Source organism: Misgurnus anguillicaudatus, chromosome 17 (assembly GCF_027580225.2).
Source record: "Misgurnus anguillicaudatus chromosome 17, ASM2758022v2, whole genome shotgun sequence".
Taxonomy (NCBI): Eukaryota; Metazoa; Chordata; class Actinopteri; order Cypriniformes; family Cobitidae; genus Misgurnus; species Misgurnus anguillicaudatus.
The window spans coordinates 25,042,482-25,056,977 of NC_073353.2; the positions used below are offsets into that span (position 1 = coordinate 25,042,482).

The following is a 14,496-nucleotide window of genomic DNA, read 5'->3' on the forward strand; positions in this document are numbered from 1 at the left end:
AGTATACAATTAATGGTGTATTAATAGCTATAATATACACCACACTTTACTATAGTTAATTATAAAATGCATCTTTTTATGTGGGAAAATAGTAAATTTTATTATGTAATGTTTTGAAAATAATGATAAAATGTAACATTGTTATTATGCAACACTGAAACAATGTACTCTCAGACATAGTAATATAATATTAATACAATGTATATTCTTGTGTGTGTGTGTGGGGGGGGGGGGTTGGTATATGTAGTACACATTAATAATGTATAATTACATGTTTATTGTGCTATAAACTAGAGGACTGGTGTAGGTTAGGGCAGTGGTTCCCAAACTTTTTCAGCGTGCGGCCCCCCTTGTGTACGGTCCCCATAAAGCACATATGCCAACGTGTGTGTGTGTGTGTGTGTGTGTGTGTGTGTGTGTGTGTGTACCTGGTATTTATCACATTGTGGGGACCAGTAAATACCAGTAAAATTGTGACCTCGTGGGGACATTTTGAGGTCCCCATGAGGAAACAAGCTTATAAATCAAACAGAATGATGTTTATTGAAAATCTAAGGTACAAGAAAGTTTTATGTGATGTTTGGGGTTAGGGGAAGGGAGGGAATATACAGTTTGCACGGTATAAAATGCATTATGTCTATAAAATGTAAGCACAAAACATGAAAACCAGAATGCGCGTGCCTGTGTGTGCGTGCGCATGTGTGCAAAAAATAAACAACAAACGTGTTTGAATGTAGAAAAATATTTATTATAAAAAAAACACAAAGCTTTAGTCTTCACTTTCACAAAGGTTATGTACAAATAAGAAATGTGTATTTCAAAAAGCATACAAGATTATTGTGCTACGACAATAAACAGGGTTGTATGTACAGTACTGTGCAAAAGTCTTAGGCCACCATGCCAGAATTATATTTGTTGTTTTTGCAATGTTATAATGATCGTGTATAATTATTTCTCAGTCTCTTTAATAGAATACATCCAGACAATACAGGAAATGTGTATATAGTATTAAAACAGCATACAAATGTAAACTGATGTGTCAAGTTTTTAGGGTAAACTCCTCTTCCACTTGAGCAATAGCAGGAAACTGCAGGATCTCTTAAACCTGAATAAAATTAAATCCTAATTTCTAATTTTAAAGAAATTAGTCTTTTTACTTCATTCTGTCAAAAACGCTCAAGATGTGTTTAGTGCCAAGAGAGGTCACACTAAACACAGACGATGCTTTAAGAAGACATTTAGTCCTCTTTTTTTGGTACAAATTTCCTGTTTGTATCTTAATAAAATAGATTGGAAAATATATATGGATGGACAGTAAAACTTCTAAAACAACAAGTATGGTGGTGGTGGCCTAAGACTTTTCCACTGTAGGCCTATTGTATATGCATATGTGTGTGCTTTAATGGTAGAGAAGGTAATTGTGTAGGGTATGTGGTAAGCAGAGCATATTGGTTTTATTTAATCTTTTCTGACCCAGGGAACGGCGAATACACCATCTGCACAGTTGAGACAGGGAGCATGGACCTGCAAAACCGTACACAAGACAGAATGAGTATCACATAGAGGCATACGGAGGGCTTATGCGAAATGTGGTTATATTTACCTGCAGTTTGCAGGAGATGTTTAATGTTCTGATCTGTAGTCAAGTCCACTGGTTTCTTTCCCTCAGAGTTTCTTGATGTCCTATCAGCGCCATGTTCTAACAGAAGCTCCACCTCCTTTGCCCCACTGACCCTGGTTGCAGCATGTAAAGGTGTGTCAAGACCCCGACCACACTGCACATCAGCACCTGAAAACACAGAAAGAAGTTTATAATTATTAAACCAATTTTTTTTAAAAGATATATATCTATATACATTAAACTTACACATTAACTACTAAAATGTGAACAAAATCTTATTTACATATCATGGAAGAATTGGTTGCTAAATGTGTATTGGAGTAATGTGTGTGTGTGATTCTGACCTGAAATCAGCAAACTCTGTACACACTCTGTGTTCTTGGATTCACATGCACAGTACAGCGGTGTTCCTATGTTTGGCACCTCCATGTCAACATTCACACCATGAGATAGCAGCAGTTCAACACATGCTGTGTGACCTAAAACATGTTCACATAAAACATCTATTTATTGCACAATGAATTAAAAATATAAATGTACATCCATAACTCGCACATAACACACACCTCTCTGTGCTGCTTCGTGAAGAGGTGACCTTAGCAGATGAGCCGGATGGTGGGCGGAGCTGTACATTAAAATAAGGCTGACGAGGGTGGGGTTTCCACTACAGCATGCACTAAAGAGAGGAGTGGTTCCATCAATAGAAACTGCCTTCGCCTGAAGACACATACACATTGTATTCGTTAATGCAAGTTACAGTCAATATGAAAATGTCATTTGAGAAATAAAGGACAATGTTGAATAAATAAAGAGATGGTTATGGTTATACTGTACATACATCAGCTCCATGCTCCAGAAGAAGTTTAGCACAGGTAAAATGGCCTCCAAAACATGCTTCATGGAGTGGAGTGATTCCATCTAATGTAGCCATGTCCACACAATACCCCTGTACATATGCAAACATTGGACATTTATTTAATTCATTCATTCATAATCAACATGTAGCAATTAATTCAGAAATTATACTGCAGAAAGTATTTGCACAGCAACACTTAAAATGCATTCATGCATGTGCATTTGATAACAAATCAAACAAAAGAGTGGCATGTGCAAACAAATATTTCAAATAATTCAAATATACAAATATTTTTTCTCTGAATGCACTTTTCTAAACCATTTTTTATAATTTGTTCCAAAGGACAAGGCAATCAAACTTTTTAGGGTAAAATGCTTTACTTGAGAAGTGAGCTTATATTTTTAAAGATAAATGCAGTGACCTAACACATTTTGAAATGCTTATCCATTTAACCAACAAAATTTTATCAAACCAGAACTAAATAAGTTTTTTCATCAGTACCTGTGAAAGGAGTCTTCTCAGGGGTAGCAATCTGCCTTGCAATGCAGCATCATGTAGAGGTGTTCTATCATCCCAGGAACCTTAAAAAATGACACACCATTACCATTTAAAGTTAAATGAATGATGCACTTATGTAAAATTTGTATATATTCAATATAAATGTTTAAGTATTGTTTATACCACTGAGACTATCAAACTCCTGTACTGCAGTGTTGAAACAATCACTTTTGTAAGGAGGCTACATTTAGATGTATTGCTTCTTCAAATAAATACATTCGAAAAGAAATGAACCCCAATTGGAGGACTCACCTGCCATCAGTGTATTACACACTTGTCCTCCATACACATGAAACCTCCGATCCCATGGTTTACTCCAGACACTCACTTCAGCATGAATCACAGCCATCTTTAAAGCTCACAATAACACAACTGAGAAAGCTCACAAGCAGAGAGTCACTGAAACAGTGGAGCACAGTAAGTTTATATGGCCTTCAGATTGTAAGAATGCACCTCCCACCATTATCAGGGATATGTGCATACACCCCCACCTACAGTGACTCCAAAAGGTGAGTGACCCCCACATAAGCAAATAACGACTCCTTTAAAGTGTGAAAAGGGCCGGAGATACCCTACATACTTCGAAAACAGCAAGCACTTTGTTTTTTTAGAGTATAAATTCAACCTTGATTGTCTTATTAAATAAGACTTTTATGGGAGAAACATACTTAAAGACAAACTAAAATATAGTAATAATATACTCATATATGAACCAGTATATGAAAACCCAGCTAGTCATTTGTTTTATTTTGTGATTAACTGTTTTCTGCATAAAATCATCCTACTTGATGTATAGAACATTTTGTGAAAATGTATCCTTAATGTTTTTAATATTGACTGAGTAAGGTTATGCAAACTAATGAAATTATAGTTCAGTGAAATCAACCTTTGATGCCCCTAATCCCAAAATTAGATTATGAGACTTTAGTCTGGATCTCACATATGTACAAAAAAAAGGCAATAAACCATGTACCAGAGTAACTGCGCATGTAAATGGAATATAGTATCTGTCTCTCCAGCAAATCATGATTTACATGTAGTGTTATGCAGAAACAGGTAAAACTGTACAGATAGGCTGTTGAATATGTACATGTGCGTGAAAGCAACCCAAAAGGCGATAAGTGTTTGCAAACGACTCCTGGTTTTAGCCTTGAATGGGCGAGGGTGTGAATTATCCGCCCTGTGTGGGTGTTACAATAAGATTCCTGAGCTAGAGAGACCCTGACTGATATCTACAACAAAAACATTTATTTCACCACGGCATGCCTCATTTATACTCCTTTCAAGCAAGTTTTAAAGTCAAAGCAAATTTAAGTTTTTCATGCATGTTTATAATCTTTTTATGTGGACTGAATAATGAAAGCACAAATCGTAGCAAAATTGAGCTACTTAAGGAAACACAAAATAAAAGAAAATAATGTAGCGTACAAGCTTGTTATCAAAATTTATTGAAGATTATTTAAAAAAACAAAAAACAATTCAGGCAGTAAGAAAGCTTGTCACAGTCATTCACATTTATAAATATTAACATAGAAGGTAAGTATAAAATAATGGTGTACCATACACAAAAGCAGTTTGAAAGAGTCCTAAATTTAAAGCAAGTGTACAATGAATAAAACTGACATTAAAGTGATGCCTTGACAAACTTTAGGAGTGGGTGGCTATTAAAAGCTTCATAAACACCTGAGGTTATCATTTTATTCAGAAATGTAAACAAGTTAGTTGTGCACATCTGGAGTTACTTTATTTGCATACTGCCTTTACCAATAAAGGTAAAAATAAAACCTAAAAAAAATGTCATTTTCTGCACACTCTCATGTTATTTTCAACCCATATAAGATTTTTCTTTTGTGAAGCAATACAAACCATAACATTTAGGGAAATATTCACATATAATACTATAAATATGTACCTTTTAACTTATAATTTGATAATTCACTGACTTTCCAGCATCAGAGAATTGCTGTTACTAGATCAGTGATTTATATTCAAGAAGCAGATCAGTCCAATTCACGTAATTCATCCGATTTGTAAACTGGATTGAACAGATTATTAAAAGCATCTTAACAGAATGCTTCATTTGAAAATTCCATATGAACTGTCGTTGAATGTAAAATATCTGCATAAGGAAAGAATCCTATTTTGTTCAACAAAAAAATATATAGGGGTTTGGAATGACAAACCATTTTCGGTAACTAAAATAAGGTAATGTTAGATCATAGGTCAGGACACAGAGGTCAAAGTTGCGTTTGCTATTTTACTTTTCGTCTTACTAAAGTTCTGTCCCAAACGACTGTGGGGGCCAGATGCATCTACAGCAACATCAATCAGGTGATCTGGGCGCAGCCACTGCAGAAACAGCAGGAAAAGGAAGTCAAAAACAGCAAAAAGGGAAAAAACTAATCCAGCCACAGGCCCACAGTGATTCTGCAATCTGTGTAATCGATCAGACAGTGACAGTACTGGCTCCCTGCATACACGGTTATACACCTGCAACACAAACATAAAGAGAAGACAAATTACATAAACATAGAAAAGATTAGAAAATAAATAATAGAAATTGATATACAAATCTTTGGGCCATAATTATTCTTTGTTAAGAAACAAATTATTACTAAATCAGTAAAATATTTAGATTTTTGATTGATAATTAAATGATTTAAAAAATATAGTAAAACGGTACAGATGGTAAGTCATAGGGAAATATAAACTGACCACCAGTATATGATATTACTAAAGCTGACCTTTTCTGTGCGATCAGCAACATTTCTCCAGGTGTAGAGGGTTCGGACCTTACGGTGGATGGTAGCAGGAGACGCCACATTTCCTGTGCGTATGTTTGCAATAACAGTTTCTAACCCATCACAGATTGATCGAACTGTTGGTTCACACAGTGTCATTAACTCGTTGGGTAGGACCTCAGGTATACCTCCAACCCGGGTGCTTACAACCTACACAAACACAGACAAAGAAATGGTCAAGAAATATCTATGGATTAAAGAATTAAACATCCTATGCAAGATTGTGCTCCTATATAACTCACTTGTACAGCTTTGCACTAGCAGCAAAAAGGTCACGAGTTTGAAACCAGGGAACACATATACTGATAAAATAAATCTATACCTTGTCAAGCATCACACGTTGCTTTGGATAAAAGCATTTGGCAAATGAATAAATGTAAAAAAAAAACATTCCACATGGCCCAACCATTAAACCAAGGAAAGTGACAAGGTAACCCTAAACGGACAAATTGTTCTACAGAGCGAGTTTCGTCCATACGCTGTCTCAGATGACGACATGTTTGTCCTGTGGCAGGCAGTGACCATAGCTTCTCATTTCATTTTTGAACTTGAGATTGGTTGCAATTCACAATCTCACCACTAGATGCCGCTAAAAGACATTACACCTAATCAACTAGTTTACATTCATAGAAAAAACACAACCTGCAGCCCACAACTGGCTCCCTCCACTATGGCCATACAGAAGGCCTCAGTAAGAGATGTGTTGAGAAATATATGACCCTGAACAAGAACATCTCTCACATCTTTATGATCCAGAGCTCCTAGTAGACGAACCCTATATATACAAACAAAAAAATGTGTACAGTATAAAGAAAGCATATACAGACTCATTTAGAAACGCATTTTCTGGCTTTCTTACCGGTCATGTAGTTGATACTTTTCTCGAACTTCTTCCAGAACGATTCTTTTGGGTCCCTCTCCACCAATCAGAAAGCAGAGATCTGGGTGCTTTCCACATAGTTCAGGAATGATGCCACTTAGTAAATCAATCCCTAAAAACAACAAAAAATCACAAATTAATTCTCAAATACAAATAGGACAGTGTATTTTTCTATAGGACAACTGTGTTGAGTCTGTATAGACTAATTGTGTATAGACTAAACATACATAGTAAACTTGTGTCTTAGTGTAGATGTGTGACATGTTTTCGACTTTGTAAGTGACAAAGTCGTTTGAAATTCAGCAAAAATGAAAATAACTTGAACCTCAAGTTCTCGAATTATATGCAAAACACACTGCAGACATTTTAGATGGCATGTGTGATTACAAGTAACGCCAAGCCAAAATTCTTGTGTGATCAAAAAGTAAGTGAATTGGGCGTGAAAATGTTTAAATGTTCAAAAGATTTCAGTGAAATGTTTCTAATGATCTTAAAAATTCTTTTAATCTGAAAATGTATCCTTAAATGCTTTAAATAACCTCTGTAAACAAACTAATTTCTTTCAATAGAAAACAAAAATTTTATAAAAAAAAGGACTGAATAATGAAGAAAAAGCACTCAGTAGGATCCCAGAAAAGCTGAAAACTCTTCAGTACGGTTTAAAAATCATCTCAGGGTTACACCCCAAAACGATAACATGTTAACACTAAACAATAAGGTTGTATTTGTAAACAATTAGTAAATGCATTAGCTAACATGAACTAACAATGAACAATACTTCTACAGCATTTATTGATATTAATTCATGTTAATTTCTAGATTTACTAGTACATTTATAAAATCAAGTGTTGTATCTGTTAACATTAATTAATGCGCCATAAACTAACATGAATAAATGAATTGACATTAACTAACATTAACAAGAAAGAATGCATGTTAAAAAACTATATTGTTTGTTCATGTTAGTTAATGCATTTACTAATGTCTACTAATACAACCTTATTGTAAAGTGTTACCAAAAATATTTAAAATTAACAAGTTGCGTCACCGGTATTGATATGAATGGGGGGATCGCAACGGTCAGAATGGCTGCTGTAGTCCCGCCTCCAAGTAAAAAGACGCAAATGTCAATCATAATCCTTTGGGAGAAGGCCTCAACCATAGATATGTATAATAAAGGCTAGATGTCTCACCCACACTTCTGGCCAATTGAGTGGAACATCCGCATTTGGCGGCCATCCTACCACAGGCAGCTCACTCACCCGCAGCACCGAGCCTCAATGGTGCAGGTAATTTTAAATGACCATAACTTGCTACATTTTCTACCGATTATCAAACAATTTGGTTGTTATAAACGTCAAAGATGTACCTATGACAATGCATACTTATACTTAAAAAATTTCATGAAACATGTTAAACCATCCAGAATTATAGCCACGTTAATAACGTTTGTAAGAAACCAAATCGTTTGAAAATTGAGCAAGTTATGGTCATTTAAAAGTACCTGCACCATTAAAACTCAATGCTACGAGTGAGCAAGCTGCCTGTGGTAAGATGGCCGCCAGGTGATGATGTTAGATACTCCGGCGTAACACATCCAGCCTTTATTATACATATCTATGGACTCAACAGTGTCAACAGGTCTTGTTCTAACAAGTACTGCAGGCGTTGCAAATATGGCGGCGACGTGACGCAACTCCCTCAAAAGAACTTTGATGTTACCCATACTTTTGATTTATGTTAGATTCTTTTAGTTACAAAATAATTCCCAAAGTTACAATTATACCTTTTAAAAATATATTTTAAAAATACCTTTTCTGTAAACCAGTCTACTAATGACCACAATGGTGATCTTGCTGTTATCACGCCGACAGGGGTCAGGAGTGAAGTCAGTGGGGTCCACCGCATTCGGGATGACAGAGACGATCTCAGGGGCAAGGGTGGCCCGCAAAACAGTATTCTCTTTACTAGTGTACGACACACACACAATATGACTTGTGTCGCATAAGGAGACGGTCAGCAGTTTATTAGTCAGTACGGAGCTCAGGTCGGCAAATCCGAAGAGAGAGTGATCTGTAAATACAGTGTTGAGTCCCATTGTTTTGGCGTGGAAAAGAGCATCATGGGCCATTGAAGAAAACGAGCTGTGAGCGTGCACGATTGTGATGCGTTCACGCACAAACACGCACCTAAGCAGTGGCAAACTGAGGAAGCAGGTGGTTGCTGTACACTGATTATACATGACCTGAAAAAAAGACAAAATTATCAGTTTTTAGTGAATGTTAAAAAATGAGGAATGGAAAATGTTACCGTAAACCCATCGCAATGTAAACACAAATATTATTCCAACTTATTCAAGGAAAAATTACAAAACAAACCTGCAGGGGTAGGTAATACACCTTCAGTCCATTGGTCAGATAGCGAACTCCTCGGCGGTCTCCATAACCATGTGTTGCTATGACAACCTTATGTCCTTTCTCTATGAGGCCCTGTGAGAGCTGATAGATGTGACTCTCTACACCCCCCATGTTTGGGTAGAAAAAGTCTGAAACCATACATATTCTGTGCTTTAAACTTTCCTCTTTATCCGAGTGTCTGCGTGTGCTGGAGGACTGTGTATCCAGGGACTGGGGTGTTTTAGGAGTGTGACCTCTCCTCCTATGTCCCATGGTGGTCATGACAAAACTTCAATGCTCTTTCAATACAATATAGATGCACCTGTCAAAATTAAATTTACATTTAGCTCAAGCTTTAATAAAAAAAACTAACCAAACAAATAAAATATACAAATTTATTGTACAAACGGTTCTACAATTTGTATAGAGAAGTCACTTTAAACAAGCAATAGATATTTTGTAGTAAAAGTCGTCAATAAACGTAGTACACATGCTAACTTGTACGACAATATATTAATACACAAGATCATAAGTGACAGAAGTATTTGCAAAGATAGGCTAATGTAAGTTAAGTGCTTGCGGTAGGAAAGGATCTTCGCTTGTTTACGGACTCTATTATTGTGTAATGTTTAACGGATGACAAGATTATGTGAATTATGTGAATTCAACTTTCACACAACACAGTAACGTTAACACATTTTATTCAGATATATTATAGTTCTTTTAGGCCTTATATTGAGCGATAAATACATAATGTATTCATGTTATATTTACATAAAGTTAAACTAATAAAATGCTGAAAGGACTCACCCGGCCATTCCCTGACTGAAAATGGATGTTTCTGAATCCTTAAAAGACAGATAGAGCCAAATTGTAAATATGTGCTCGACGTCAGTAAATCTTTAGCAGGTTAAATGCTACGCTCGTTGTTAAGTATGATATTAATACATCATTGAAATAAACCTACTTCAGTTTAATGTTTATGTACGCTAAATAACACAGCATTGTGTCTACTTCCGTGATGAGTTGTTTTTCTTCATGATGCACAATCATTTCATACGTTTGAAGATGCTGCACCCTATAGGACTGGATGAAACGGGTACGGTTTACATTATGTGCCTCATGAAACCATAATATGATAAGGTGACCAGATTTTTAAAATGAAAACCGGGGACATTTCCTAGTTCAATGGTCAAAATATCATTAAAATCCCATTTGTTGTTATCAGAGTCGTATAAAAATAGAGTTACGACACTCACATAGACGACCGTTGTAAGAATGGAATGCGGAAGTAACAGCGTGTCATGTAGTGACGCATAGTTACAAACGCAGCACTGAAGCCCATTCATTTCAATGACACCTGCTGGTAAATCGATGAAATTACCGTTTCTCTTTACATTTTCAGACATTTTATGAATATAGTCAACAGTGATATTTTATGAACTCTGCTGTAGGTAATGATTATCGTTAATAATAACTAGAATTTTTTTTTATATTTTAATGAGTTGTGTATAATGTGTTTTTAATGGTTTAATATTTTATTACTGGTGGACATCTACTTTATACTTATCTTTTTTTATATATTACAAGTAACACTAGGGGGCAACAGCGACAACCTAATGCCTCATAAGAAAGTCACACTGCTTCACAATGCTGCTATGTGTTTCATTGTGTTTGGTAAGTAATACGAGTGATGTATCCTCGAAAATCATGTATAATTATATTAACATTTAATGTCTACTATAAATACAATTAAATATGAATTTAGTGTGTTTCTGTTATGCTTCACTGTTACAAATAACCGCGTTGGCTATCTTTTTTGTGATTTTAATATAGTAAAAGTGTAGGAATTATGTTTTTAGCAGATTGATAGCCATTTATATAGCCATATTTTTGCTATAAAAATAAAAGATAAACTGTGTTGCTGTAGTTGGTATAGATAACCACAGTTATCTTTGGGTCATCATTATCTTTATTAACTGATTTACTGTATTTCCATCACTCCCTAGTAAAAAAAACGTTATAAACATAGTAAGTATAGTGATCAATTCACATTACAAGCTAATATTTACCTAAAATAGCTGAAAACCTATGCAAACAGATTGACAGCCCTGCTTGGTTAGGAACTGTAGAACGTTACATGAATCACGTGACCGCGCGGCGGCGAGATCAAAGCGTTTCGTAACTCTCTCTTTATATGACTCTGGTTGTTATCTAAGAATTAAAAATGAGGACAAAACATTTTCTGCAAAAATGACTTTCTTACTTAGCATTTTTGTCTTGTTTTCAGTCTCGAAAATTCTAAAAATTCTTTAATCAAGATGCATTTTCTTCATAAGCAAAATCCCCTAAGAAAAAAATATAGATTTAAGAAAAAAAATATTAAACTGAAGTAAATTTGTGCTGAAAACAAGCAAAAAAATCTGCCAATGAGGTAAGATTTTTTGCTCGTTTTAAGTACGAATTTGATATTTTTGGTCTATAAACTAGACTTATTTTCTTAGGTCATTTTTTTTATATTTGTACTGAAAACAAAAAACAAAAATGTTAAGTAAGAAAGTCGTTTTTTAGTGTTTCTATTTAATTAACGTTAATTGAACAATTTCTGTAGCCTAAATACATTTTTTTCCTTTTTTATTCCGTACACAAATATGACATACCTCATTAAAACTTACTTCTAAGGTACTACTTCAGCTGATTTCATAGCATTGTAAAAGTGAAGAACAGAATGCAAAATGTAAACATATTTAGTTTACACAAAACAGATGCTCAGAACCATGCTGTGTTCAGATCACTTCATTGGTTTATTACTTTAATTTAACATGAGTAGTTACCTTAACCTCCGATAACTTTGACTGTTTTCATATGATAACTTGATTGATGATAACTTGATGACGCTTTCTCATGTGTCTCCATAGGGGGTTTAAGCATGCGTCAAAACCGCCGCCATCTTGAAACAGGGGTCTTGTCATAGGACGTAGCTAGGTAATGCTACTATCTCCGCCTGTACTTCGAATTCATGGACGATGTGGGACTTTTGTCCTGCTTATGGATGTTAGGCCTAGTAGCACTATGCATTATAGTTAGAACAAGTAGAATTTCATAATATCAAAACTAAAAAAAAAATTCTGGACTCAATGCTAAATACATGTCTGACTGTTGGAACGAACAAAAAACCTTGAATTTCGCATTCATGACGATTTATGGTGATTTTATTTCCGTTACACCACTACAATGACGCTAATACAGGGCTCCCCTGGCGGCTCTAATTGACGCATTCGTTCCAATGAATTGCCGTAGCCAAGGTGACATCTATACATATCTATGGCCTTGTCCCAAATGGCACACTCCGGACTTGTGGTCCTCCTCAGAGTCCACACTTTGATGACATCATGTAGTGCAGACTTTGGGGACCCTTGATGCGAGTCCACGTGGGTGCAACATGCAAATGTATGTAGCCCGTCATGCGTGTGGTTTGTAATTTCAAAATATGTGTTTGGCGCATAAGTGAACCTATGTGCATCACGTTTCTTGTCAAAATAAGTGCTTGTAGCAGATGCGTGTAAAGGGTTTATGATAAAAGTGACACTCGCGTTTGCCAGATGCATCTCATGCATAATCTGAGTTTACTGTTTAGGGAGTGTCTTGCGAGTATTTTGTGAAGAAGAAGAAGTTTTATTTATATAGAGCCTTTCCATGGCTCAAGGCCGCTTCACATAGTATAATACAATACATTAACACCTCCACCTATACAATACAACACATAAGACAATATAAACAAAACAAACACATTAGAGCAGATTTAACAACATTATCCATAATAAGTATTGAAAAGATACGTTTTAAGTTGGGCCTTGAAGGTAGACAAAGTTGGTATTGTACGAAGTGAAAGGGGTAGGGAATTCCATAGTTTGGGAGCATTAACACTAAAGGACCTATCACCTATGGTGGACAGATGAAAACGAGGAATGTACAAAAGACCAAGCTCAGATGATCTGAGGGACCGGGCAGGAGAATAGGGGCAGAGAAGGTCAGACAGGTATGGAGGCTCAAGACCATATAATGCCTTAAATGTGAGAAGCAATATCTTAAAGTGAATGCGTGACGCCACAGGTAGCCAGTGAAGATCATGCAGTAGTGGTGTAATGTGAGCAGAACGCCTGGTGGAGGTGAGAACTCTTGCTGCAGAGTTTTGAACATACTGTAACCTTGCTATGAGTTTTTTAGGCAGACCAAGAAACAGTGCATTGCAATAGTCCAGACGTGATGTGATCAATGCATGGGTTAAAATTTCAGCATCACCTAAAGTGAGAGAAGGTCGAAGACGGGCAATGTTACGGAGATGAAAAAATGTGTTTTTAACAACAGAAGAAATATGAGAGGCAAAAGATAAAGTAGAGTCAAATAAGACACCAAGATTACGGACGGTTGAAGAAGGCTTAACATGAACCCCATCAATTTTAAAGGACAGGTCCATCCTTTTGACTGAGGTGGTAGGGCCAATCACCAATATTTCAGTTTTGTTGTTATTGATTTTGAGAAAATACAGGGACATCCAGTGCTTTATGTCCCTGATACATGCTGTGAGTGAGTCAGGCAGGGATAGCCTATCAGAGCTGGTGGTGAGATAGATTTGGATGTCATCAGCATAGCAATGAAACTGGAGCCCATGCATGCGTATGATGTCACCAAGTGGAGAGATATAAATAATAAACAAAAGTGGACCTAGAACTGAACCTTGAGGAACACCCTGTAAAACTGGAGCAATTGCAGATTTATGCCCTTGTATACTGATATAGTATTTTCTGTCGCTGATATAGGAAATGAGCCAGGAAAGAGCTGAACCAGTGATACCGATATTAGAAAGGCGGGTGATAAGTATTTCATGACAGACTGTATCAAAAGCAGAGTTTAGATCGAGAAGAATAAGAATATTTATTAACCCTAAATCCATAGACATAAGAATATCATTAACCACACGAAGAAGGGCTGTTTCTGTGCTATGTGAAGTGCGAAAACCTGACTGAAAAGGTTCAAAAAGGCCATTTTCGCTTAAGTAAGATCTTAATTGTGAAGCCACTACTTTTTCCAGAATTTTACTTAAGAAGGGTAAATTTGAGATTGGCCTGTAGTTATTCATATTTAGATGGTCGAGGCCCGTTTTTTTGAGAAACGGGGTCACTGCAGCCATTTTCATTCTGCTGGAACAATGGCAGATATTAAACTACAGTTTATTATATGTGTTATAAAAGGCTCAACCTCAGGAACACACTTCTTAAGCAAAACAGTGGGTATTGGGTCATGCTGGCAGGATGTAGAATTAGATTTCACAATTAGATCACTTAAGGCAGCAGAAGTGGTGAGAGTAAAAGCAGTGAGAGAGT

At 36.0% G+C, this 14,496-nt stretch overlaps 2 protein-coding genes across 3 annotated transcripts; both read right to left on the reverse strand.

The window, feature by feature from the left end:
• Positions 1-761: 761 nt before the first annotated feature.
• asb11 (ankyrin repeat and SOCS box containing 11) lies at positions 762-3,695 on the reverse strand. Its single transcript, XM_055215949.2, has 7 exons — positions 3,288-3,695; positions 2,979-3,058; positions 2,460-2,567; positions 2,188-2,338; positions 1,966-2,100; positions 1,604-1,789; positions 762-1,524 (listed from the first exon to the last, which is right to left on the reverse strand). The coding sequence occupies exons 1-7, from the start codon at positions 3,382-3,384 to the stop codon at positions 1,400-1,402; spliced, it is 882 nt and encodes a 293-aa protein (XP_055071924.1). The 5' UTR covers positions 3,385-3,695; the 3' UTR covers positions 762-1,399.
• Positions 3,696-4,455: 760 nt separating this feature from the next.
• Positions 4,456-10,184, reverse strand: piga (phosphatidylinositol glycan anchor biosynthesis, class A). 2 transcript variants are annotated; one of them, XM_073855223.1, is made up of 8 exons: positions 10,080-10,184; positions 9,923-9,960; positions 9,095-9,434; positions 8,529-8,961; positions 6,696-6,828; positions 6,479-6,611; positions 5,780-5,986; positions 4,456-5,525 (listed from the first exon to the last, which is right to left on the reverse strand). In XM_073855223.1, exons 3-8 carry the CDS (start codon positions 9,392-9,394, stop codon positions 5,259-5,261), a joined length of 1,473 nt encoding a protein of 490 aa, XP_073711324.1. In that variant the 5' UTR covers positions 9,395-9,434; positions 9,923-9,960; positions 10,080-10,184; the 3' UTR covers positions 4,456-5,258. The 2 variants fall into 2 exon arrangements, with proteins under 2 accessions (XP_073711324.1, XP_055071961.2); XM_055215986.2 differs by having other exon boundaries at positions 9,923-10,155.
• Between the last annotated feature and the right edge of the window lie 4,312 nt (positions 10,185-14,496).